Source organism: Lagopus leucura, unplaced genomic scaffold, assembly GCF_019238085.1.
Source record: "Lagopus leucura isolate 7727_CA_CO unplaced genomic scaffold, USGS_WTPT01 Super-Scaffold_100008, whole genome shotgun sequence".
NCBI classification, from domain to species: Eukaryota; Metazoa; Chordata; class Aves; order Galliformes; family Phasianidae; genus Lagopus; species Lagopus leucura.
This window is the reverse complement of record NW_024962265.1, coordinates 14,125,325-14,148,918: the sequence shown is the minus strand read 5'-3', so window position 1 is coordinate 14,148,918 and position 23,594 is coordinate 14,125,325. Positions and strand designations below refer to the sequence as shown.

General features: G+C 44.7%; 1 protein-coding gene across 1 annotated transcript in view; it reads right to left on the bottom strand.

The window, feature by feature from the left end:
* Nucleotides 1-21,644: 21,644 nt before the first annotated feature.
* ABCD2 (ATP binding cassette subfamily D member 2) overlaps nucleotides 21,645-23,594 on the bottom strand; it is a 42,027-nt gene continuing 40,077 nt past the window's right edge. The window contains exon 10 of the mRNA XM_042872637.1: nucleotides 21,645-22,814. Within this exon, the coding sequence (XP_042728571.1) occupies nucleotides 22,604-22,814 (211 nt within the window). The 3' untranslated portion in view covers nucleotides 21,645-22,603. The remainder of the gene's footprint in view (nucleotides 22,815-23,594) is intronic.

Genomic DNA, 23,594 nt, shown 5'->3' with positions numbered 1-23,594 from the left:
CACAAAAACTGCACTGTATCACTGCACCACTGCTAACAAAACAGTACAAAACTGTAACAAAGCAGTCATTCTCTTCTCTTTGCAGCTCAGTGTGTTTGTGCTATGTAACAAAAATGTGCTGATACACATACACTTGTTTTTCTTTCTTCAGGACCTAAATATTGAGGTAGCTTGCACTAGTGCAACTGTAGTCTACACTAAGATGGTTATACCAAGATAAATGTTTTGATATAAATATATACACTGCTTGGAGCTGTGTAACACACATAAATTGCTGCTGCTAGACTAGAAGAAAATGAAGAAGGCTGAAATACATCTCTGAATAAATCCTCCCCAAGAGGGATCGTAACAGACACATGGCTCAAGAACATGGGTTTGTCTAGGATGAATTTGCCTTCTATGCCACAGAGTTTTAAGAATTTGTTTGTTAACTGAAAGTTGGAATCAGCTTTTTACAGCAAAATCCTGTAAATTTACCCTGCCGATTGGAAGTCCCTTCAGGTATTTACAGAAAGGATGTAAATAATGGAGGAGAGAAAAAAAATAGATCAGACAGTTGTGTTTACAATAATGTAATTCATTTTGATGATTTGTGATAACGCTATTCAAACCTGCACAGTACTGAGAAGGTTATAACCTAAGTCTGAGAAGGATGAGGTCTTGCTGTGGCTCTGGGCTATTAAACACCGTCCAGTGTGCAACCAGTCCCTGCAGGGGACTCTGTACCATGGATCAGAAATGTGTGTTTCTAAGCCTGATACTTGGGCCTGACTCACTGATGATAGAACTCACTGACTCACTCTTGATAGAATCCCATATTCTACTAGATCAAGATAACAGTGTTGCACGTTCTCCATGCTAATGGAAAAGTCTAAAAAAGTCTCCAAGGAAGAGCACATTAGGCCAACTGTCTTACAGTTTGAGCCAAAGCAAGCACAGTTCTTCTCATTTTTTCATGGGGAAATTGAGGCAAGAAGAAAATGAGAATTGGAGGTGTCCATAGAAGAAATGGTTGTCAGAACCAGTATCAGGGCTGATTCAGGGGCCTGTGCTAGTGTTGTTAGACCACACCTTAATGAGATGAATTATTAATACAAAAGCTGCACGGGAAATTCATTTCTGCTGCCTCTCACCAGAACCAGCTGTTCAGACTTGAATGCGTCGGAGTTGCACAATACCAATCTTGCCTTTAGGATACAGTTACCCAACAGGATGGGCTTTTCATAATATCCCTCCCAACAGTATCCTCATCTTTCCTCTGTCCTTCACCCTTCCCCCATCATCACCATGCTGTCAGTTTTGGGTTCAGACTTCACCTGCGTAAGGTACCAAAAGGCAGCAATCCCACACACACAGTATCTGCGGTGGCAAGGCAGCCTCCTGTCAGCAGCTGTGCCAGTCTGCTCTAGATAAGACAAAAAATTAGCTCACATGTTTAAATAGTGAGCATCGAAACCCTGGCACATTCCAGATTAAATCAATTTTAAGTTCTCCACCTCTGGGAAAATGCTCTGATGAAATTAGTTCCAATGAGGTCAGGAAAGTTTCCGTTTTCCTGCAGAGCCTGCTGACAGCTAATAGTAGAGGAAGGTCAGTGGGCAGATTTAGCATCGCCCTGTCCTTCTGTGTTGCTCTCACAAACCTCCTCATTTATGTATTCACAAGACACAGTGTGTTTAAGCCCCAGACTGTGAGTTCCTTGTGCTTGTTTTACAATTTTTTTAAAGACGAAATCCCATTTCCTACTTGGCGTCCTTAGGCATTACTGCAACAAAAACAATAAATAGGTATAACAGAAAATAACGATGGAAGTCAGGTGAAGAAATGCCTAATTGCCTGCACAGTACTGGGACCACAAGCCACAGGCAGCGCTGGAGCTTGGCGGAGAGCGAGTGGGTGGTGTGTCACCTGCAAAACAGAGGGTTGGGCAGGCAAAGAATGGATCTTGCAAGAACAAACTGAGAGTATTCAGCTTGATAGCATCATGGAATTTAGAAATTAAGAGATGACAGCTGTAAATTAAGCATGGCACAAGTTGTTTTATTCTCCATGTATATGCAGACCGGCTTGGCAATCTCGCAAACTCATGAAATTAAGATAAGTAGTTGCAACAGAGTTGTGACAAGCTTCATATAAGGAGTTTCCAGATAGAGCTTGCTATGGAAGGACCACTGCTATAAGAAAAGAATTGTGTTGTGGTGCAGCAGCAACAGAAGCCACTGCTCTAAGGTCTGTGGCAGCCTGCAAGGCTCACCTCTCCTTGCCAGGAAAATCTGTGCTTCCAGCTCTCCTATCCAAGGCAGAGATGAGGCATCACCTTCCTCTGGAAGAATGCAGCATGTTGAGCTTTGCTTTCCTTAATACTTATTCAAAGTAGCTTTCATACCACTCACTGCATATGTATCGTTTGGGAATGCTTGGGCCAAAGGATAATAGGCAGAACAGCGAAGGACTGAATCTTATTTCAGTTTGTTCCCATGGACAAGGTGCAAGTATTTAGTTTGCTGCTGAAATGGGACAGCATGTCCCTGCACTGCAGCAACGAACTTCTGGAATCCATTGCCACAGGAGGTTGGGGAAGCAGACTATTAGCAGGCATCAGAAGGGATTAGACAAGATTTGTGAACAACATCTCCATTACCAGCTAATAAAAGGAACAGACAGGTCAATGCCTGTGATCTCAGCAGTCTGGGCCAGAGGAAGATGTCAGGTACATGAGCAGGGACCTCACAGACCCATCTGGGTCTTTCAGATCTGTGCTTGGCCAGCCTGTGCGGGCTGTTGTACAGCTACACCAGGACCATCACCGGTGCTGGTCACATGTGGCATTTTTGGGTTTTGGTCTGACCCAGCAGGACACCCATCTCCTGTGGTTTGGCTGGATAAAGTGCCTAAACAGTGCTCTTCCCACCAAAGTCTCATACAACCATGATGTGCTTGAAAGGGAACTGGCTTTAACAAACTATCACTTAGGCTCAGAAAAATAATTGATACCAAGGGATGGAGAAAAACAGAAGATTTCATTACTACATTAGGAATTAAAGAATTGTTTGGATTAACAATATGGAATAACACCAAAAGGGCTCACTCCAAAAAGTGCACAAAATCAGATAGTCCTTGGCACTAACTTGGCACTGACAGAAAGAGTGGGCAGCCAACCAGCCATGGCTTTGCAGCAATCCCTTTTTCCAGCAGAGGAGTCTTATGCCATTTAACTTCTCCTCCCATCATTTCTGAACATTTCTGTGGCCGTTCTGTGGAGTTTTTCCAGCTCTATCTTGCTTGAGTTCGGGTGGCTGCACTGGAAGCTGCACACATGATTAGGCGCACCATGGATATTTAGCAGAGCACAGCAATGCACTCTGTTTTTCCCAGTCCTTTTGCAAATAGGTCCTAAGATTGTGTTTGCCTCCTGGACAGGCACTGAGCTGACATGCATTATCCCTAATTTAACATCTTTTTTCCTGTACATAATGAGCTCTTTTTTTTTTTTTTTTTTTTTTTTTTTTCCCAGATTGAAAAATTGTTTTCTTCTGTCTTTGTGTCCAGAATTTCTTTTGCTGCTCGTTATCCAGGAGTTGCTTTGTCTTAGGGGATCTTTCTAGACCTTTTTGTAACTGTTGATGTCATTATCCCTTTGTCTGCCTCTTCATGGAAAGTACAGATTTCAGCAAAGGTTCTCATGAGGCTGCTGATAACAGCACTGACAGATCTGTACACTGAGAAACCAGCAGGGATGAGGAAGCACTGTAATGACAAGGGAAAAGACTTGAAATAACTTTATATATATAGGCATACCCAGCTAAATAACAGCCAGAGAGAACATAACTAAATAAACAAATATTTGGAGGGAGTGAACAAAGGGTGGGTTAGGGTGGAATGCAGACCATGGCTGAGAAGGGCACAAAGGGAAAGGCAACATGGACTCAGGAACAGATTTCTCAACAGTGACTTGTGTGCAGATAGGAGAGAATCTCTCTATGGAAGTAAGATTGCCTCACTTCCAGGACACTGCAAACTGCACTGGGAAAAAAGAACCTGAAGCAACCTGATTGCACAGCCTGATGGATGTCTCCAGGCTCACAGAAGATGACTAATCAGCACAGGAAAGCATTGGTTTTCGCTTTATATTTCTGCTTATGGGTTTTCTCTTGTTTGAGAAGATCCTGATGGAGTAAATAGGGCACAACGTCATTTAAAAACAATAAAGAAAACCGAAAAAGAAGAAAAGCCCATTCTTCTCACACCCCATGGAGTAGTAACTTAGTGGAGAAAAGAGCACCACCTAGTGCTACTCGCTGTTTGCTGATGCTGTGCCGTCCTATGCCCTTCTTCAGATTTCGGCGTTCTCCCACCGTGTGCTGCTCAGCAGCAAGGGGCATCCCAGCTCCCGAGGAGAAGAGCAGCTGGTTTGCCCAGGGCCCGACATCTCTCCGTTCTGTGCAGCCTGAACGAGGCAATGCCTTGGGCACCCCGTTAGCATAATTAAGGTGGTTGCTCTGATTCATTCAGGCCAGATTCTACCGCCCTTACTCATACAGAGGAGATCTGTGCCTCACTGATGGGCCCTGCTGCTTTCACCGGACTGGAAAACATTAATCAACACTCACAGAGCAGGCTTGGAAAAGCAGACGACCAGATCCCTGCACCTTGAAAAACAGATGGTTCTTTGCCTTTACTTTCTGATTCTACAACTTGTGCCAAGCTACTAAGCTTGTCTTGATGCAGGTGAAAGCTCTATGCTTTTTTATTGCCTTTTCTCAAATCAAAATCTGCAGGAGGAAGATCTTCAATGAAAACATCGCTTTCCATGAGAGCTGCCTTCGCTGTCATTAATGGATCATATGTAACCTTAATTCTTTTTTTTTTGCATTTATTGTTAAAACCCACCTTGCTGCTTTTGTTTATGTCTTTTGGTTATGAATCCATACAATGTTTGTATTCATATTTTTAACATTGAACACCTTCTGTTCTGACTCACAGCTTCACGTTTTCTGTCACAGTGTAATTAAAATATCACAAGAAGGGAAGAAACAGGTAAATCAACTCAGAATGATTCTGCATCAGCTGTCGTTATGTATTATGTAAATAGGTCCAGACTTGAAGATACTTGTAGCATTGGCTATGTGGGTTAATTTACATAAGGATGTCTATAGTAAAATGTCTTCCATTTACATTTTTGAGTTTCCTAAGTGATCTTCATGAGCCATGCTACCATGATTCAATTAATCTAGTAATGGGCTTATGTCTTCTACCTATGAAGCTATTCAGTATCGCATCGTACATCCCGACTGGAAGGTGATAAAAATCAGCTCTTCAGATATTTTCCACATCCTCTGATTTGCAAAACCAAATTTTTCCGTAGAGGTTTTTATTTCTACTTTATAATCCTGCATTTTTCGCTATCCAGCAGCCTCCTCATAGGTTCTCTTCAGCTGAGAAAGAAGTGATCTGGGTTATCTGCACCTTTCTGCCATGTACCTGTACCTTCACTGCTGCAACCACTGCTGCCCACAGATACCACTTGTGACCATTTCTTACCTGGTACAGGATTTTTCTTTTCAAATTTTCAGGCGACTTGATTTGGATGCTTTTCTTTATAGGAATGCTTTTCTTTTAACTTTAATGAAAGGAACCTTGATTTAGTCTAATATATTTATGCCCTTTACTAAGAGAAGTCAGCAGAATTTGCATGTATTAGTGTGTACATGTGGACATACGCACATGCTGTTAAATAAGAATGTACAAAGTGTGAGTATGGTCTGTGACCATATAGTGCCCAGTTACTGGTTGGGCTCCATGGGACATCAGTGGGGAGGCTGCCAAATAAACCTGATGCAGGATGTCTGTAACCATCCCACTGGGCAGGTTTTTCTCTTGAAAATATGTGTGTGATATTACATGAAGGACATTCTCATTGTATCAAAACTCCTTGGCTCTAGAACAAAGACATGCCATGGCATGGATGCATGTTCATTAGAGCACATATACATAGGGCAGATGTCTGTAATTGCATTCACCAGCTACTTGTTAATGGGAACTACCAGCCAGGTACATTGCACTGTATTCCCAAGGATGTACTGCTCTTTCCACAAGCACACATGGGAAAAATGGGCTTCCAAGAGCTCACACTACAATGACATGGGAGATATGCAGAGCTGAACACATGTCCAGATCACCAAATATCCACTCCTGACCCAACGTGTCCAAGAAACTCCAACCATTGTGGCCATGCTGAAGTCTGTGGGTGAGCAGTGGCTGACATTGTGGCTCTGTAAGGGATATGGTGTCTACATGATGTCATGGGATGAAATAAGTTGGAAAAGGCTGGCTCTGGTTTTGCATCTTTCCTGTAGTAGCAACTGTGGGGAAACTGGGAGTGACTGCAGGGAGTGTTATCTCATTGCACGTGGGTTTGATTCTGTCATTGCACTGAGCAATAGAATTTAACATCTATTCATTGTTTCACTAGTGACAACATAATTAGCTAATTAGTACGGACTAATTGTTAAAAATACTGTACTGCAGCTACGCTAAATAAAATAGCCTGTGTACTTCTTTCTGGGAGAGTTATGAGTTCATGCTTTTCTCCTTAGGAATCAAAGAAACTCCTAAGAAATAAAAACCACACCAGCAATTCAACGCCAATTCATACTCTGCTATGACTAAACCAGGTGCAATAAGGGACTGGCGACTGCACAAAGGTTGGGTTTATGGCCTTGCACAGGGCGCAGTGTGTAGCCAGGAGCAGGTGAGATCCCTGCTGGCACCAAGGGTTCATTACAGCCTGACACCAAGGTTTGGATTTATAAGGAAACCAAAGCCACCAGCCCTGCCCTTCAGACTGAGAGGTTCTGCTGCCTGGTTGGGTCCACTGACTCCACACATAAACCAGAGGCACCTCCAAGGGCTGGGGAAGGAAGCCTCTGCCTCTTAAGACAGAGCAGCTGTGTTAACATCAGCCTTGAAGGGCTGCGTTTCCAGGACACCTCTTTCTTTTCCTGTGCCCACTCTGGGGGAGGTTCTGCAAGGGTGAGGCCCTTTGCAGACAAGAAATCAGAGTCCAGCTGTGTTTTAGCCACAGCTTTTTGCAGGAGGAAACAAGTGACAGCTATTTAAAAACTGTGACAGACCAAAGATTTTTTTGTTCCCAGACTATCTGTTTCTAGTTATGGTTTTGTTCTGTGTTTTCAGCCGGCATATAATTACCATGAATTATAGAGCAGAACAGGGTGTGTGTAACCACACCTCGAACAAGCTGGTTCTCATTGGCTTGAGCAATGGCTGGAGCAGCTCAGGTTCCCAAGCACAGCTTTGAAACACAGTCTGGGAGGCCTGTGCAGAAAGCTGGGCTGCTTTAAAACTGATCCAAGTGACATATTGTACCCCTGGTGACACTGATAGTACACACCATTGCCCTTCAATGAGCCCTGAAGTGCACACAAAAACATTAAAGCTCGCACATTCCAACAATATTAAAGAAGACACAAATACTTGCTGACAATAACTTTTAGCATATGCCTGTTAAATCCTTCTTTTCATGTTTGGGCAGAGAAAATACCCATCTTGCAGATTTCGAGCCAGGACTGTATCTCAGTTTAGGCCTTAGACTGTCCTGTGGCAGAAGTCTGTCATTCATTAGAAGCCTTCAGGAAGCGTCCTAGAGGCTCAACATGCAGAGGATTTTAAACTGATGATGCTGACAAATGCTGATGCGCAGACCAAACCTGTGGCTGAAATGCTCAGTAGCAGAGCACGCTGGCAGACAGCCACCCAGCCCACCTGCCTGGGAATCACTGCTGCTGCTCCAGCCAAAATAAGAGGTAGCTCATTATCACTGGATAATAAGTCCAATTATTTACGGCAATAAAATATGTAGGCAATATATGTTGACATTTCGCCTTCCAAATTACTTATTTCAGCACAGATCTAATTTTGCAGGTAGGATAATACAACAGTGATGTAGAAATTAGTCTGAGAACCTCTTAGTGCTTGTGATTCTGGCTGACAAAGCAAACTGCAGAGAATTAAACCTGCTCTCTATGCAGATGTTTGCAGGGATGGTTGATGGGTGCGGGACACGATGAAGCTCCAAGGCTCTATAAGGAATGTTTCCATACTGATTTCAATTCCAGTATCTTTCACTACAGGAGTGAAGGTTTCCAGGTTGAAGGCCTTAAGTCAGTATTTGAACACTGAATTAACCAATTTACCTGGGAAAACTGACCACATTTTACTGCTGGGTGAACTGTGGAAAAGTTCTGGCTCACCTGCCGCTTTGTTCAAGATGAAATGCATTGACACGGAGGCCTGGAAATGGGAAACATTTTGTTTTTTCTCTGAACTGCAGAAGCCCCTGCTGTGAGATACTCCTCAGACCAAAATCCAAAGTAATATTCAGAAGACAACGAGGAGTTCCTGTGCAAGGTACTCCTGCTGGGTTAGGTAAGCAGCTGAGCTGCTAGTTGCCTGCACTTTGCAGTGCAGAGTAATAATTAACAGTGATAAAAAAATACACATGCCAAAGTCCAAGCCACATAGTGAATAACTGCCGTCATGGAAAACATCCCCCATGGGCAAATTTTGATGTATCTGTCAACACGGGGTGTCAGCTAAAGCAGCCTGTGACCAGCCCATTCAAACTCCATTTGGGCTCCATTCAAACCCTCAGACACCAACCAAAGTCAGTGCAGCCCCTTGTGCACTCAACAAACCCCGAGTGCCATGGGAGCCAAGGGAACGCATGCCATGCTGCCCTTCACTTGGAGGACAATTCCTGCCTCTAAGCCCCTTTGCCATGAAAGCTTTTGTAAAGCCTTTTCTGCCTAACCTTTAAGGCAGGAGGTGACAAATTGGACTTAGTGCTTGTGGGCCCAGCTGCAGAAGCATGCCACACACCACCGTCCAGTTCACAATTCAGTCTTCAGCATAACTACATATTTCTGCAGGATGCTCCGTTACATGGTCTGCCCTTCCTGTAGATTTTCTGTCTGAACTAATAGCACGTCTTTTAACCCATCCATCAAGTTCTTTCAGATGAATCTGAACTTTTATCTGTGTTGCTATCTTCAGCCTTGTGCTGAGCTATCTTCTGGTGCCCAACATGCTTTATAAATTGATTTGTGGGTAGCAAACACTGTGATTTATGTGCTATGACATTGCCCCCTTCTTACTTACTAGTAAAATCTTGAGAAATCTCTTCCAGGAGAACTGAAATTTGCCAGTCTTGGCTCAATTCGAAGATATATTGTTGCCATTAAATGACATAGATATAGATAAAAGAAAATGTTTTCTTATTCTATTAAACATCAGCATTGCCATTCTTGTAATTTTATCAAGAAAGCCAAAGATTTGATGTTTTCCATAATGCTCCAGCTCCTGCATGCTCATAATTATGCAAGAGTAAAACCATTCCATGTTTTAAGTTCTTTACCCAGAGAGTGGTGAGGTGCTGGAACAGGCTGCCCAGAGAGGTTGTGGATGCCCCGTCCATCCCTGGAGGTGTTCAAGGCCAGGTTGGACGGGGCCGTGGGCAGCCTGGTCTAGTACTGAATGCAGAGGTTGGTGGCCCTGCATGTGGCAGGAGGGTTGGAGATTCATGATCCTTGAGGCCCCTTCCAACCCGAAAGCCATTCTGTGATTCTGTGATTTTTGTAAAAGAAAGTATCCAGTACTCATATTCACAAAGTGGAAAATTTAGATTAGCCGTATTTTGAAGAATCAGAAATCTAAAATACACAGATAAAAATATCCAGCATTTGTTGTTTTGTAAGTACATTGCTATTTTCAAGCAGAGATTTTTGAGGTGTGGCACTAGCAAACCTGAAATCTTGCTACATTCCTCTTCACCTAACTATCACAAATGGAAACAGATGATGCAAGTTGTCCCCAGCAAGTAGCACGTAGTTGTGAAGCATGAAGAAACAGGTTTTGAATCACCAGGGAAATGGCATCAAAATACACCTGGGTAAGGACATGCAGGCAAACATTGCATCACGTCCCATAAGTTGCATGGCCAGCTGGCTGTAGCATGTGACAGCACTGCTCTGAAAGACATGCCTTCGAAGCTTTTGGATGCAGTACAGGTGACATATCTCAGCAGTCATGCCAAGTGCTTATTTATCTTCTTCAGTGTCCTGTGTACAACTGTGTCTGCTGGATGCACGAGGAAGACTGCCAAAAAGGCAGACACCAAAGAACTTTACTCATCTGTTTCCCAGGCTGCAGCAAGCAGTGCTGTAGGAACATTCCTGTCTTGCCATTGCATTCAGGATACATGTTTAATAACATAGGACATTTGTAAAGATTTATACAGGTGTAATTTATTGCTGAGTGGTGCTGTGTCCATGTGAGGTTTAATAATACATCTCAAAATGCCTTATTAATGGACAAATAAAGAGTAATTTCACATCAGTTTGAGATACTCGTCAACGCACCAGGAGCCCTCATGCACCATTTTGTTTCTCAGCCACACAACAACCAATTAGCTCAGGTGATGTCCTGCTCTGGGGACAGTCTCCTCAGGGCAGAGAGGAGCAGGCTGCTGAGGGTGCTCTGTGGATCAGGGTGTTGAATTCAGCCTTGTTCTAACGATTCACAGGAGGTGGACAGGCTCAGTGTGGCATGGACGCAAGATCTTCCCACAGCCAGAGGAGTGGATTTCCAGCTGTTCTACCTCACCTCTACAGTTGGTTAGCAAGTGGGGCCCTGCCTGGCAGTCTCAACTTCTCTGCTAGCTGGGGAGTGGCTCCTTAATCCCATTCTTGCTTGACTTCATGGCAGCCCTTACACAATCCCTGGCAGTGCTACCAGGCATCTCTGTTATGTGAACACCCCCAGAGCTCTAATGTACTCAGCTTGAAACAACTTCAAAGATGCACTGCTTCTGGCCTTCAGAAGAAAGTTGCTGCTGCCCCCAGAGGGGTAGCAGTCCCTGGCTTCTCTCTTTTGCCTTTCCCTTTCCTCAGCCTCTTCACTTTCTTTTCTCTCCTCTCCTCTGATCCCCTCTTGGATGTTGATCCTTTAATATCACCATCGCAGAACTGGAACCCATTTATTTCTCCTTTCCTGGCTGCTTCCATCTTAGCAGAGACCCCCAGCAGGGAGGCAGGGGGCACTGGCAGCTTTCCACTCCCAGAGGCATTGCAGAAGGACACCCTACTATTGCTGCTGGCCCCTGCCCCATCCTTTGGTGGGAACAGGAGAACAGAGTGGTCAGGGAGAGGCCAGGCTGAAAGCAGAGCCAGTTCTCACCTCTTTGATCACAAACCTTGTAATGGTTGGATATGTTTTTCCTGGAATTCCAGTTCTGTGGAAGTAAATAAAGAGGAAAAAAAGCAACCTGTGCTCATGGCCAGAGAGTAAAGACTGAAAATATGAAACAAACGCAGCATGGTGAGGTGGGTGCATGTTGCTGCCATTTTTGTGCAGCCTTCTGTTGGGGCACCTTTCCTAGCACCTCCTCTCTCAAAGCCAGCCTGGATGTAAGCAAGGGGGCTCAAAACTCAGTCAATAAAAAGAACAAACAACTGTTCACATGGGGAAAAAAAGTATTTTCTATAATATCTGACTGCCCTTATTTTTGTTTCTTTCACCATGGAAGGATAGGGCTGGGAGCCTCAGGAGCCTTTTCCCTCTAATTCTGGCTGTTGTCTTCAAATCTGCCAGTCTGAGGACAGACAGGCAGAGCCAGTGATCCCCGCAGTGGAAATCTGTCTGAAGGGGAGCTCTGTCAGCCTCAGATCTGTTTTCTCTGGAAGCCTTTCTGGGCTAACCTCTTCAAAGTGCAGGAGGGAAACACCATCTGCCTGCTGGATTAGAGGAAGAATGAATGAGATTTAATTAAGATGATTTTGCCCTCTAGACAGGTTGTTTAAAAATTAATTTTACCTCTCCTTTCCCTTCAATTAAGTTTATAAGCTAGAGGGAACAGTGCACCCTGAAATATTGATTCTGTCTCTCAGATTGCAGTGACCTACATTTGTGGGTGCTCTGTCCATGATCAGGATTGTCACTGTCCTGCACATTGAGCATGGGAAGAGTGATCAGGCTGCTGGCTTGGGTTAGATGCAGAGCTCAACACGAATCCTTTAATTTCTTTTAAATACATCATGATTCATTATCTCAGGCAGGATCCTATATCAGGTGCATGAAGAAAGCTTTGTGAGAGGCAAGCCGAGGTTGGTTGATCAAAGCTACGCCCTAGGCAACATGAGAGAGCTTCCCAGCCGACTGCATCTGGTTTCTGCAAAGGCAGACAGCTTCAGTTTGACTGCTGGGGTTGACTAGAAGGAAACTTAGATGTGTTTCTTTTTTTTTTTTCTTTCCAATAGTTCTTCCCTCTCAGATTATCAGTCATGTCAACCCTGCACAACAAGGAATAACTAAAGGCTTTTGGCTTTCGTCCACACCTGGGAAGCTTACATCATCCTCACTGAAGGCTTCAAAAGTGTGGCAAACAAGGAGTAAAACATTGGCCTGGCAAAGATGAAACTCTTGAGAAATGTCCTGATTTCCAGGCCCTGCTTGTAATTCCGCGGATCGGGATGCATATCTGCTCCACTTAGCTAATGTAGCATGCAAACAAAGAGAAAAAGAATTTGGGAATGATTTATGGATCTGTGAATAATTTTGACTTCAGCTCTCACAATTATATGTGCCATGGTGTATTGCATGTTGGGTCACTCCCAAGAGTTACTGAGTACCATAAACCTACATTAACACAAAACAAAATATTATGTGCCTTCATAATGCTGAGGGTTGAACATCACTCTCATTTATGTCTTATGATGGCATTTTCTTAGTCCACTAACAGCAAAAAGCTCTGCCTATGTTACCACTAGAACACACTATCTTGCTTTACGGGAGATGCTTGCCAATAAAATTATTCCAGCTATCCACATATTCCAGTCTTTGGCAAGGGAGCAACCCTTTGCAATACTGGTTGATATGAGTCTGCAAACTCAGCAGTAACATGAGTTCTTGCAAGTTCCTCTCTAAAAATCTAATCAGCGTCATTAAGGAAACCTATTAAGAACAGATAGAGATGCTTGATGACTCGAAGGCTCATGGTCCAAGCACTGGTTCTCTTGGGTTTCCCTGACATGCACAGCATTTCTCCAGGAAGGAATTTAGCTTCACTGCCCTTTGTGATGTTCAAATCTTTGTCACATTCCCCTCGTGTTAGGAGCCCAATGGTCTGGAGTTCTAGCAGTACTTTCAAAGAGTATTACTGAGACTTAGCATCACAAGCAAAACAGTAAATCAGAGCCTGTAAGCCTGCACAAAAGTTTCTGTATTTGGGTCTGATTGTGGTGCTCAGTCATACCACAACTGCAGACAAAACTGGATGAGGTAAGTTAAGCAAGACAAGGGTGCTGAAAAGCTTTCCCACCTTCTAAATATTTCCATATGCTGGTAATTGCATTTGCAGTAAAACTCTTAAGACCATAAGGCCTCCATGGCATGCTGCAGAGCTGTGTTCTTGCCCCAACCAAAGCAACCTGTGGATGAGAACTCAGCTTCAAGTGCAACAACACAAGTTGTGTTCTGCCCACACGCCTCATTCTTCAGAAGGTGTTGTTGTGCCTCTTGTCTCCACCCTCAAGAAAGCTAAAAACACTCTAAAAGATCATAGCAGTCAGATGAGATTAGAGAGCCAGATTATAGCCAGTTTAAGACATGAAAACACCAGAGGTCTTCTGGCCATGCTGCAGGCTGGCATGGTAGGAGTCAGCTCTGCTGTGGAGCCCAACAGTGTGTGTAAAGCAGCCGAGCACAGTGCTCAGCCTGGCACCGGCTAGTGAAGTGCTCCTGCATGAAGAAGTGCCTTTTCAAGGTGGGCAATGCTGGATGAACGTGCATTCATGCATGGGCCAGCTGGGTGCCAGGGCAAGGCAGCCAGAGTCTGTCTGTGTTTGCCCCCTACAAAGGCACTCTCCTCTACTTAGAAATCTCAAAATCTGTGCATGCCAAGCAAGGAGTACAGCACTTCTGTGGGGCTGTTGGTTCTGTGGGACTCATGGGTGATGGCTTAAAGGTTTGAGCAGGAGGACGTGCTGTCAGAAGAGCTGGAGATGCTCAGTCTTTCACAGCTCCAGTTCTTTGGCCCTTAGCTCCCGAATTCCAAAGCTTTGCAGTTCGGCACAGCTGGGAGCACTCCATGCAGGTGTGGGCTGCGGCCCTGCTGACTTCAGCAGCGCTGCTCCCATTCTCATAATTACTGCAGGCCAGGAGGGGCTGTGTTGGCAGCGTGTAACACAAGCCTCAGATACCATGAAGCACATCGAGCAACGCCCTGCCTCAAACAGGCCCAAAAGGGAGCACCACGTTACCCATCTGGAGAAAACCTGTCCTAGCTTTGTCCTAGCCCAGATTTTTTTGGCTGCAGCTTCCAACTTTTGAATCTCCTTTATGCCTTCTGCAGCAGCATAAGACTCTGAATTAGCAAAGTAAACACGCGTGGCTTTAGGCACAATGCTTTGAGCATGGCCTTGCACTTCATGGCAGACATTTGGTGGTGCAGCCCTGAGATATGTCCTCAGTGAGAGCAAGCTTGGCCACCTGGTCAGGTTTGTCTGCAGCAAACCCCTTAGAGCTCTAGCTTTGACTAGAAACTTGGATGGCAGAGAGGGAGTTAAAGTTGAGAGTGGGAGGATTTTAATGAAATAATCCTTGGCGAGGTTTCTCAGGTGCAGGCACTTTTGGTTGAGACCCCTTGCCTCCATAGCTGCCTCCTCCAGGAGCAGGGCAAGCAGGCCACGGCTGGGCCGTGTTGGATTGACCAGTCCATGGCACATTGGTCAGACCATGGTGGAATGGCCATGCCATGATGCATTGAGCGGGCTGCAGAGGGTTGACCAGGCTATGGTCGAGCAGGCAAGGCCTGGTGTGTTTAAGGGAACATCCAGCAGACTTGTGTTTAAGAAGGAAGCACTTCCAAATACCTTTAAAATGGATGGTGCCATCAGGGTTTTCTCCTGGTTGTTAATTAAACCTCTCAGACAGAGGGAGGTTTTAGCCAGTGACTTGAAGGAGAAACTTGACCTTACTTCTGAAGTCCTTGGAAGTAAGACTTCACAAAGGAAACACAGTCATTCTCCCTGGAATGTGAGCCATGCCTCAGCTTTCACCTTCTCGTGAAATGCAGTAATAACTCTTCTTTTTTCACCCGTAATAATATGTGATGCATCAAATAGAGTCCTTGTCCTCTGGTGCTCAGCTATGAGCCATATGGCACACAATAAGTGAAGATTAACGATTAGACAGGCCTTGAGTTCAGTAACATGATTACAGTATAAAAATAGGCATGAGGCTGAAATTGCACCTCTACTTGTGCTCATTTTGCACAGGCAAGAAAATCTAGATTTTCATAATTTTATTTCTGAGGTTATCATTTCATATAGATATAAAGGGATTTCTGGTTGAATTGTAGAGATCGGACAATTATTTATGAATCATTTATATTTATGTGCTACCTATAAATACTCCAAAGCACGTTATGAAAAGTAATTGTGTGTTTTTGATGACTGCTTTATGCAATTCAAAGAGGATTCTGTGTTCTTCTCAAGTCTCAGCTCCACCACCCTTTTATACCATTCTGGCAGTGCAAGCATAAACTGATCTGGGAAGAATCTGCTCAATGCAAGAATGTCTTACTACGAGCAGATGCCAGCAAAGCCCCACTTTCTCACCACAAGCTGCTGCACTATAGTACCTTGTGTTAATATCTGTGGTGGTTAAAAGCAAAACAAAAAACAAAGCAGGTGCATCTGACAGCATCCATCAGCCATCTCTTATTTGTTCACTTGGCATCAAAGGCACACTCCTCCTGTCTCTGTGGGACATCTCCTGGCATGGGGCACCAGCACAGGGGTGGTGAGACCAGCCAACAGCTGCACCCAGCCCAGCAGGGATGGAAAAGTAGGCCAGAAGGCTGGGGAGACTTGGTGCAACCCATATCATAGAGATCTGGAAAAATGCAACACAGAAGGCACCAACTGATTGAGAAGTCTCTAATAAACTTCATGTATTTCTTGCACTGCATGGCTAGAATTAGAGAAGAAGGTTGTAAGTAAGATACAGAGCACAAGAATACTGGAGAATTACTGAGTGCGACTCTGGATTGTTTCAGTGCTAAATAAGTTGGCTTTGCCTCAATACCTGCCTGATCTTTACAGTGAAAATTATGGTGTCAATTATAGTGAAAATAATTTTGGTTTCCCAAAGACCCAGAAATCATTATGAATCTGATCCATTTGAAATGTAGCTCTAAGGCAGTGCCAAATGTTATCGCAATTTTCATGCTAAAATCAAACAATAAATGAGTGTTTCTTCTTCTCTTGACACGTTATACTACAAACACAGTGTCAGGACAGCTTGTCTCTATTTGTATCTCTGTCTTTCCCAAACCCCTTCTCCTCCAACCAAGGATTACTGCATAAACAGACACCAAGAAATCTGATGTGCCATTGCATGATTATTTTATATTTAAGCCAAGTTTAATTATTCCCTTTGTCCTCCGTAAAAACAGAGGGAATAAGAAAAAAAAAGACATCTAACCCCCCCAGGCAATCAAGAAACATGTTTAATTTGAGAATCATTTCTTGTGTAAGAAGAGAAAACTTCTAAAAGATGTAGAAAAATCCTAATTCTCACTCAGTTTTTCATTTTGAAACATAAATGTAACTGACACAAACCTCCATTCCAGGTGCCCAAGCACAGGCTGCTCCCTGAGCTTCGGCCCTTCAGCTGGCACATTGCAGGGGGTTTCTCCCTTGGACTGGTTTTTCCAAGCTCACCCAATCTGGTTATTTCCTGGGTCCCAGCCCAGGCCCAGTCAGCTCCTCAGCTCAGGACGGCCACCGGCCACATTCTCCTTCCTTTCTAATTACCTCTTTCAAAATGGATTCTTTGCACACACCAAACTTGCTCTGGGTGGGTGCAGTGTTTCTTACATTTCACTGCTGCTTTGGCTCAAATGGCCTCATTTACATGAGGTTAAAGCCACTAATTTAAAACATACAAAGCAGGTGCCGCAGAAAGCCGTCATCAGAAAGAAGGCCATGGAGAGACAGCGAAAGGCGTTCAGCCTGATATTCCCCACTTACCAGAAAATTCCAGCCGTGAGAAGCCTCTCAACACCTCAGAGTATTTCCTGAGTCTGCTTGGCCCCTGATGTGAGCCTGTACAAGCTCACCCTGCTGCCTGTCTCTTCTGGGAATGACCCCCTCGGGCAGGGCACTAGGCTCCACTGCCCTACAGCCAGCACACACATTTCTCATGGCTCATGTCCTCTCAGAGTGGATGCACTGGGAGGGAAGCATGGGGAGAAGCCTTCAGCCACTGAACATCACATCACAGGAATCATACAAGAACACAGCAACAGAACAACAGAACAACAACAGAATCTTACAAAGATCATAGCAAGCTTGTGGATGATACCAATCTGTGTTATGGTCAGTGTGCCTGAGGGATGGGACGTCATCCAGAGAGGCACAGACAGGCTCAAACAGTGGGCTCAAATGAACCTCATGAGTCAACAAAACCCAATCTGAGGTCTTGCACTTGGGTCGTGGCAACCCCTGCTATCAGCAGGAACAAGCTGGGGAATGTAAGGATAGAAAGCAGCCCTGCCAAAAAGACCTGGAGGTGCTGGTGGATGGGAAGTTGGACATGAGCCAGCAATGTGCCCTTGCCAACCATACCCTGGGCTGCATCAAAAGCAGCACAGCCAGCAGGGCAAGGGAGGTGATCCTGCGCCTCTGCTCTGTGAGACCTCACCTGGAGTACCGTGTCCAGATGTGGAGTCCTCAGTGCAGGAGAGTCATGGACCTGCTGGAGTGCGTCCAGAGGAGGGCCACAAAAATGATCCAAGGGATGGAACACCTCTCCTATGAGGACAGGCTGAGAGCTGGGGCTGTTCAGCCTGGAGAAGAGAAGGCTCCAGGGAGATTTGAGAGCTGCTTTTCAGTATCTAAAGGGGGGCTGTAAGAAGGAAGGGGACAGACTCTTGGACGGCAGCCTTATCTAGGAATGAAACACTTGTTTTAACTTGCAAACATACAACACCCACCCCCAGCTTTCCAGCCCCCATCCCAGAGATGAGCGCAGGAAGGGGCTTCCAAAGCGCACACAGGTCACGACTGCTTTGTGAATGATTCATAAGGAATGCTAAAAACAAAGTAAATGCAACATGTTTTATTTGACATTGGAATAAATTACAACTGTAAAGCATGATTTATTGCTTTATAAATTGTCTGCTCTTAAAAGGCATTAATATCAAACATAAATGAAACAAAGACACATTCGATTAGCAGTTCAGTTCTCTGAAGCTTTATGAACAGCTCAGTAGAGTGACTTCATTCTGTATACGACTGAAATCTCAGATCACAGGCTCATAAACTCGGCTTTGACATGCATTATGATCATTCAGACATACTGAGGGGACTGTAGGTGTGTTTGTTCATTTGCTTTAGGATACAATTTTTATTGCAATTTTCCCTAAAATATCCCACTGAATATCCAGTCCTTCATTCCTCACTCGAACACAGATCCCACTGATTTAAAAAAAAATACTTAAAGGATGCTTAGTTTTTTCTGCTCCTTCAGAAGAAGAGTTTTCAAATCTAAAACCAGAAATAGCGTGGTCCCAAAATGAACTTTTCCTAGATTAAAACCCTTAAGTCCCATGCACAGAAAGTGTTTTCTCCCACTTTGATTCTGGAAAAAAAATCCCATTATTATCTGAATTAACTGGGAATTAAATTACTGAATTACCATTTTTATTGCACAGTTAATCCCTGCTTGAGACTGGTATGAATTTTGCTTAGCACCTTCACTCGTCCAGGAACAGACCCAAGAAAGCCCAGTGCTGGGGCATGAGAGGCTGCTGGCAGCAGGCTGGGTGCGCCTGGCTCTTTGCGAAGTTCAGCCCTTGAAAGGACTTCAAGGGCAGAATCTGCCCAGCTCAGCAAGATGTAATGCTGAGAAGGTAAGCCAAAAAGACACTTCCTTGGCTTCCTGGGGAGCCACAGTTCCTGGAAGCCAGAGAAAGAATGGACTCTTGTGAATAACTCTCATTGTATCAAGGAAAAGGATTCCACTGAGGCATGCTGCCCTGCTCTGGCCCTCTCTGGGAGTGCTTTAACAGGCAGGTGCTCCTGTATGCTGGCTGCAGAAGAGCATCTCCTTGTGCTACTCCCCCAGGAAAGAGTGTGACCCTGTGCTTGCTTTTCTGGCTTTGTCCAAAGCAGCACAAAGTAAGTTGGCTCATGTCCTTGACAAAGGGCAAAGCTCTCCAGAAATGAAACTCCTATCTACATGAGACTCCTATCTATATCAGCACTTGGAACAAGCCGGAGAGCTTGCAGAAAAAATCTGCAGGGCAGCTTCTCTTCAAACTACAAAATCAATTTTAAGATGTATGAATCACCAGTACAGAAAATCCTTCTAGAAGTGGCTCGGCATTACTCAGACAGCTCCTATTTAGAGAAGGTTCCTCTCCTATCAGCACCCTTGTGCGCTTTTCATGCCTGCAAGAATGCAAACAGCAGAATGGGATGCTGGTTTTTGTTACTGTGTTACTGAATAGGAATGGCCAATCTATTACTGGATCCAAGAAATACATATCAGACTTCAAGATTACACTGATTCTAGTGCAATTTCAGTTTTCAATAACATTTCATCAGTCACGATGCATGTTCTATGCAGAATATCATTAAAAACAAACAAACAAACAATATTTCTCCTTCTAAGCAGTTCTCACGGAAGACCTGTTCTGTTGGGCCATAATACAGAGCCAGCATTGATCTCTGCAGGGCAGTACAGCAGATTTGGGGCGCTGTGCCCACCAGCGACAGCTCCCAACAAGTCAGGTGCCATTGCAGTGCTTTGCTGGAAGATGGGAACTATACTTGGGAGCTGTGCTGAACTGGGCCAAGCACTCAACATTTTTCAGTGTCCTCTTCATATAGGGATGAGCCTGGTTTAGCTCCCAGCCACACAGTAAAGTGCATCACGGAGAGGTGGGAAGCAACGGAGCCCCTTCCTCTACCTCAGCTCCTGCCTTGGGAGAATCTTGTGGAAAAGTGGTTTTGTGGCTGCTTTCTGCCAGCAGGACGGTACGTTGCAGCTGCAACGAGGGCACGCACATGGTGCACACCTGATTCATCACAGTGGTTCAGAAACATAGCTCAGAAATGCACAAGCCTTTAAAATCATCAGTCATCTCATTTACGTTCACCCAGAACAGATTCTTGGCTGACTTCTTTCTTTCCTTAGCAGATACGGATTTCTTTTGAAGATGAGAAGCAGGAAAGCTTGCCTTCAGGGACAGGCAGAGACACTCACAAATCAAAACGCACGCACACATCATCCACCACATCAGTGACCTCTAGTCTGCACTCTACAACACAACAGCTTATTGTTTGAACCTTCACTTCTCATCCCTTTCACAGATTCTCAGGACTGATCTTTCCTCTTCCAGTGAGAAGTTCAGTGAGGACTCTATAGCGAAAAACTAACCAGAGGAACAAACTGTTGCCACCAATGCAATGCAGGATTGCATTCAAGCCATGGACTCTAGAGGAGCAGGGTGAGGACCTGAGTTATTCCAGGTTCTGGTCCAGCATGCAGCAAAAAGGGAGTCAGCCTCACGGTTACTGTGCTGGCGTTGGGCAGACAGAGTTAATTCCCTACTGATCACACCCTCCTCTTGTGCTTGAAGTCACCAGGAAATGTAAACAGTCTGTATTAACAGACTGTTCAAACATACCCAGCAGAATGGCAGCCTCCAGACAGCTGAACTCCCAAGCAAAGACACTGACAAAGGCATCACCTCTGAAATGATGAGATGCCAATCCAAAGCCTTTTCTCCAGCACTGGTGCTGAGCACCTCCCTCTGAGATGTGAACACTGCTCTCCTATGAAAAGCTGTCCATGGCATTCAGTTCTGAATACAGTTCAGCAAATATCCCAGTGCATTTCTCCTCTCTCAGCAATTCTTAACAGCTTATGCATTGCTCCTTCTCAGAGTAAGTCGCCAGAAAGAAATCTTCTAAGGAACGAACAACTTCAGGATTGCTACATCTCCTCTAAGGCATTTACCTACAGCAGATGAAACACCTGCAAAGTCTCTTGCCTGAGCTACTCCTGAGCTGCCCATTTCTGAACAGCTTCCAGCAATGGAGGAGGAAAGGTCTGTGCACACTTGCACAGTCTCCCCATCCAAACATGTGCTGCCGCCAAGGAAGCCAATGGGCCACAGTAAGCATTTTGTCAAGACTGGCAGTGCACTTGCAGGGATCTCTCAAAATCCATTCCCACCTTTATTTCTAGTTCACCGAGTTTGGCCTGCAGCACTCAGGCCAACCCTGAGCTCCAGAGGGATCAGCTTGAAGCCCCTTCTGACTGCCTGGGGACATGGCTCCTACTGAACTGGGCAGCCAATGGCACAATCAAAGAGCACATCTGGAGCAAGGCTGCCACTGGTGCATTTTCCTGTCTGCTCTGCTCACAGGGAGCACAGTGTTCGTCCACTCTAACAAAACATGGCAGGCATCAATTAGTGGTTATAAAATGCTCTAAATTTTCACAAACCTTTGTAAGCACTGAACATTTTAACTGGCAGGACAGCCATGCCTGAGAATTCAGTGTATGGTTAGAAACAGACACGCTCTCCTACAGTTCTCATCACAAAAGGTCTCATGGAACAAACATGTGCCTACACTGAGATTTTACCAATGGAGGAACCAGATCAGAGGTGCACACTGGCTGGGTCAGGCCCATGAAGCAGATGAATGACTCAGTGAAGAAAAACAAGGTCTCCTAATGTTAGGCCCAGTGCTCCATCCGCCCACCAGAGATTACGACACAGGGGACAAGTACCTCCCCAGAGGGACGGATATAGCACCAAGGGCAAAGAGCCTTTGAAGTTGAGCATCACAGCATAAAGTACAGCACGTGCATATTACATATTTAGCTCCATCCTTGTTTCTCTTGTCACAAGGGCAGTAGTTTGTCAAGTCAGTTATCTTCTGGTCAGCCTGTTGCATTACTTCCTATGGAGATGCAGACAAAGACGTGCACGCTACTCAGTAGTAGAAAAGTTTTGTTTCACGTGGGCTGAAAGTTTCTTATACCCAAATGAGATTTTTGCATGCATCCACATACTCACCCAGATGCTGCCTCTGCTGTGCTCCATGCCTGAGTGTCATGCCATGTTTGCTCTGCGTAGCAGGCATATCATACGCACACAGTAACCTGGTACAAGAGCTCATTCTGCAGGCCGAGTCTCAGGCCAAAACTCACCTACAAAACCTAAAAGTGTTGCTACTTCTTTGCAGTGAATTGGGCTTTCACTAGGAATTAACATAAGCTGCAGCGACTAATCTTATACTCGGTGCCCTTGCTTGTTTTCCTTTCACAGTTCAACCACTTTCTTCCTTAACACTGAAATGCTGAAGTCTTACATAGCATTCTGAGCATTATTCTCTGCTGGCTGTATTTCTCTATGCTCCAAGCCTCTAGCACAACGCATGCAAAGGATAATGTCTGAACTTGTAATGCTTTTAACTAAAAAAATACTTCTAAAAACATAAATTATTCATTCTTCTTTGTCCATTGTTTTGAGCACTGAGTCTTCTCCCAAGATTTTACACAATTCATTCAGTCTGTGCTGCATTTTAGGAATTCCTGCAAGTTGGGACTCCAGTCTTTGTTTTTCCTCACTCAGTGACAAGCGGACGTCCGTGTTCAGCTGTTCAAAATGCCAGCCTCCTTGTCCATCAAACTGCAGCAAGTGAGTGTGATACTTCCTGCATTAGAAAATAATGCATCAGTAATGGCTCATTTCTGCACACCAGTCTGGATGTTTGTGTCTATTCTCAATGGTGTCTCTCAGGAAGCTGAGTGCAGGAAGCCGTAGTTCTGGATCTGGTAAGAGTCTCGCAAGCTCTTCAGTGACTCATATACCTAGGACACTCCTTTGTGGGGGGTTTGGGCATCTCAAATCCAGTCACCAGGACTTCCCCAGGCCATCACCACTGGTGTCATTACAGATATCTACCACACAATGCCTGATGAGCACTCCTCCCAGCTTCAGTCTGCTGCACACCAAACAATCCCTTCTCTTCAGAAGAAAGAAATAGAACACGTGCCCCAGTTCATTTTATTTGTTTCTCTTTGCAGGAGATGTTAGATCTCCTTAGAAGAAAATACATTCAGGCAAGCATCGTGCACCTGACGCTACTGACAAAACTGGTTTGTTCAATTTATACCTCAGTTTGTTCCCCTGCATTTTATAAGGTGGGATAAATAAACTTCCAGTCCTAAAACACTGCAAGGAGTCAAACTAAAAGTCTGTGCAAGAGTCACAGATCTTTCAGTGAGTATCAGGGTGTGTGCACTACAAATATTCAAAGGTGTGCGTGTGGGGGGGGTTTGCCAAGACCTGACAAGACATTTATCAGGAGGTGCAAGAGGAAGAGCAGAGAGCTCCCTCAGAGCTGCTGTTACAACTGTGCAATTTATCACTGTAAATTATAGAAGATAAAGCACATCATGAAAGGGCAATTATAAATCCCATGCGGGGAATG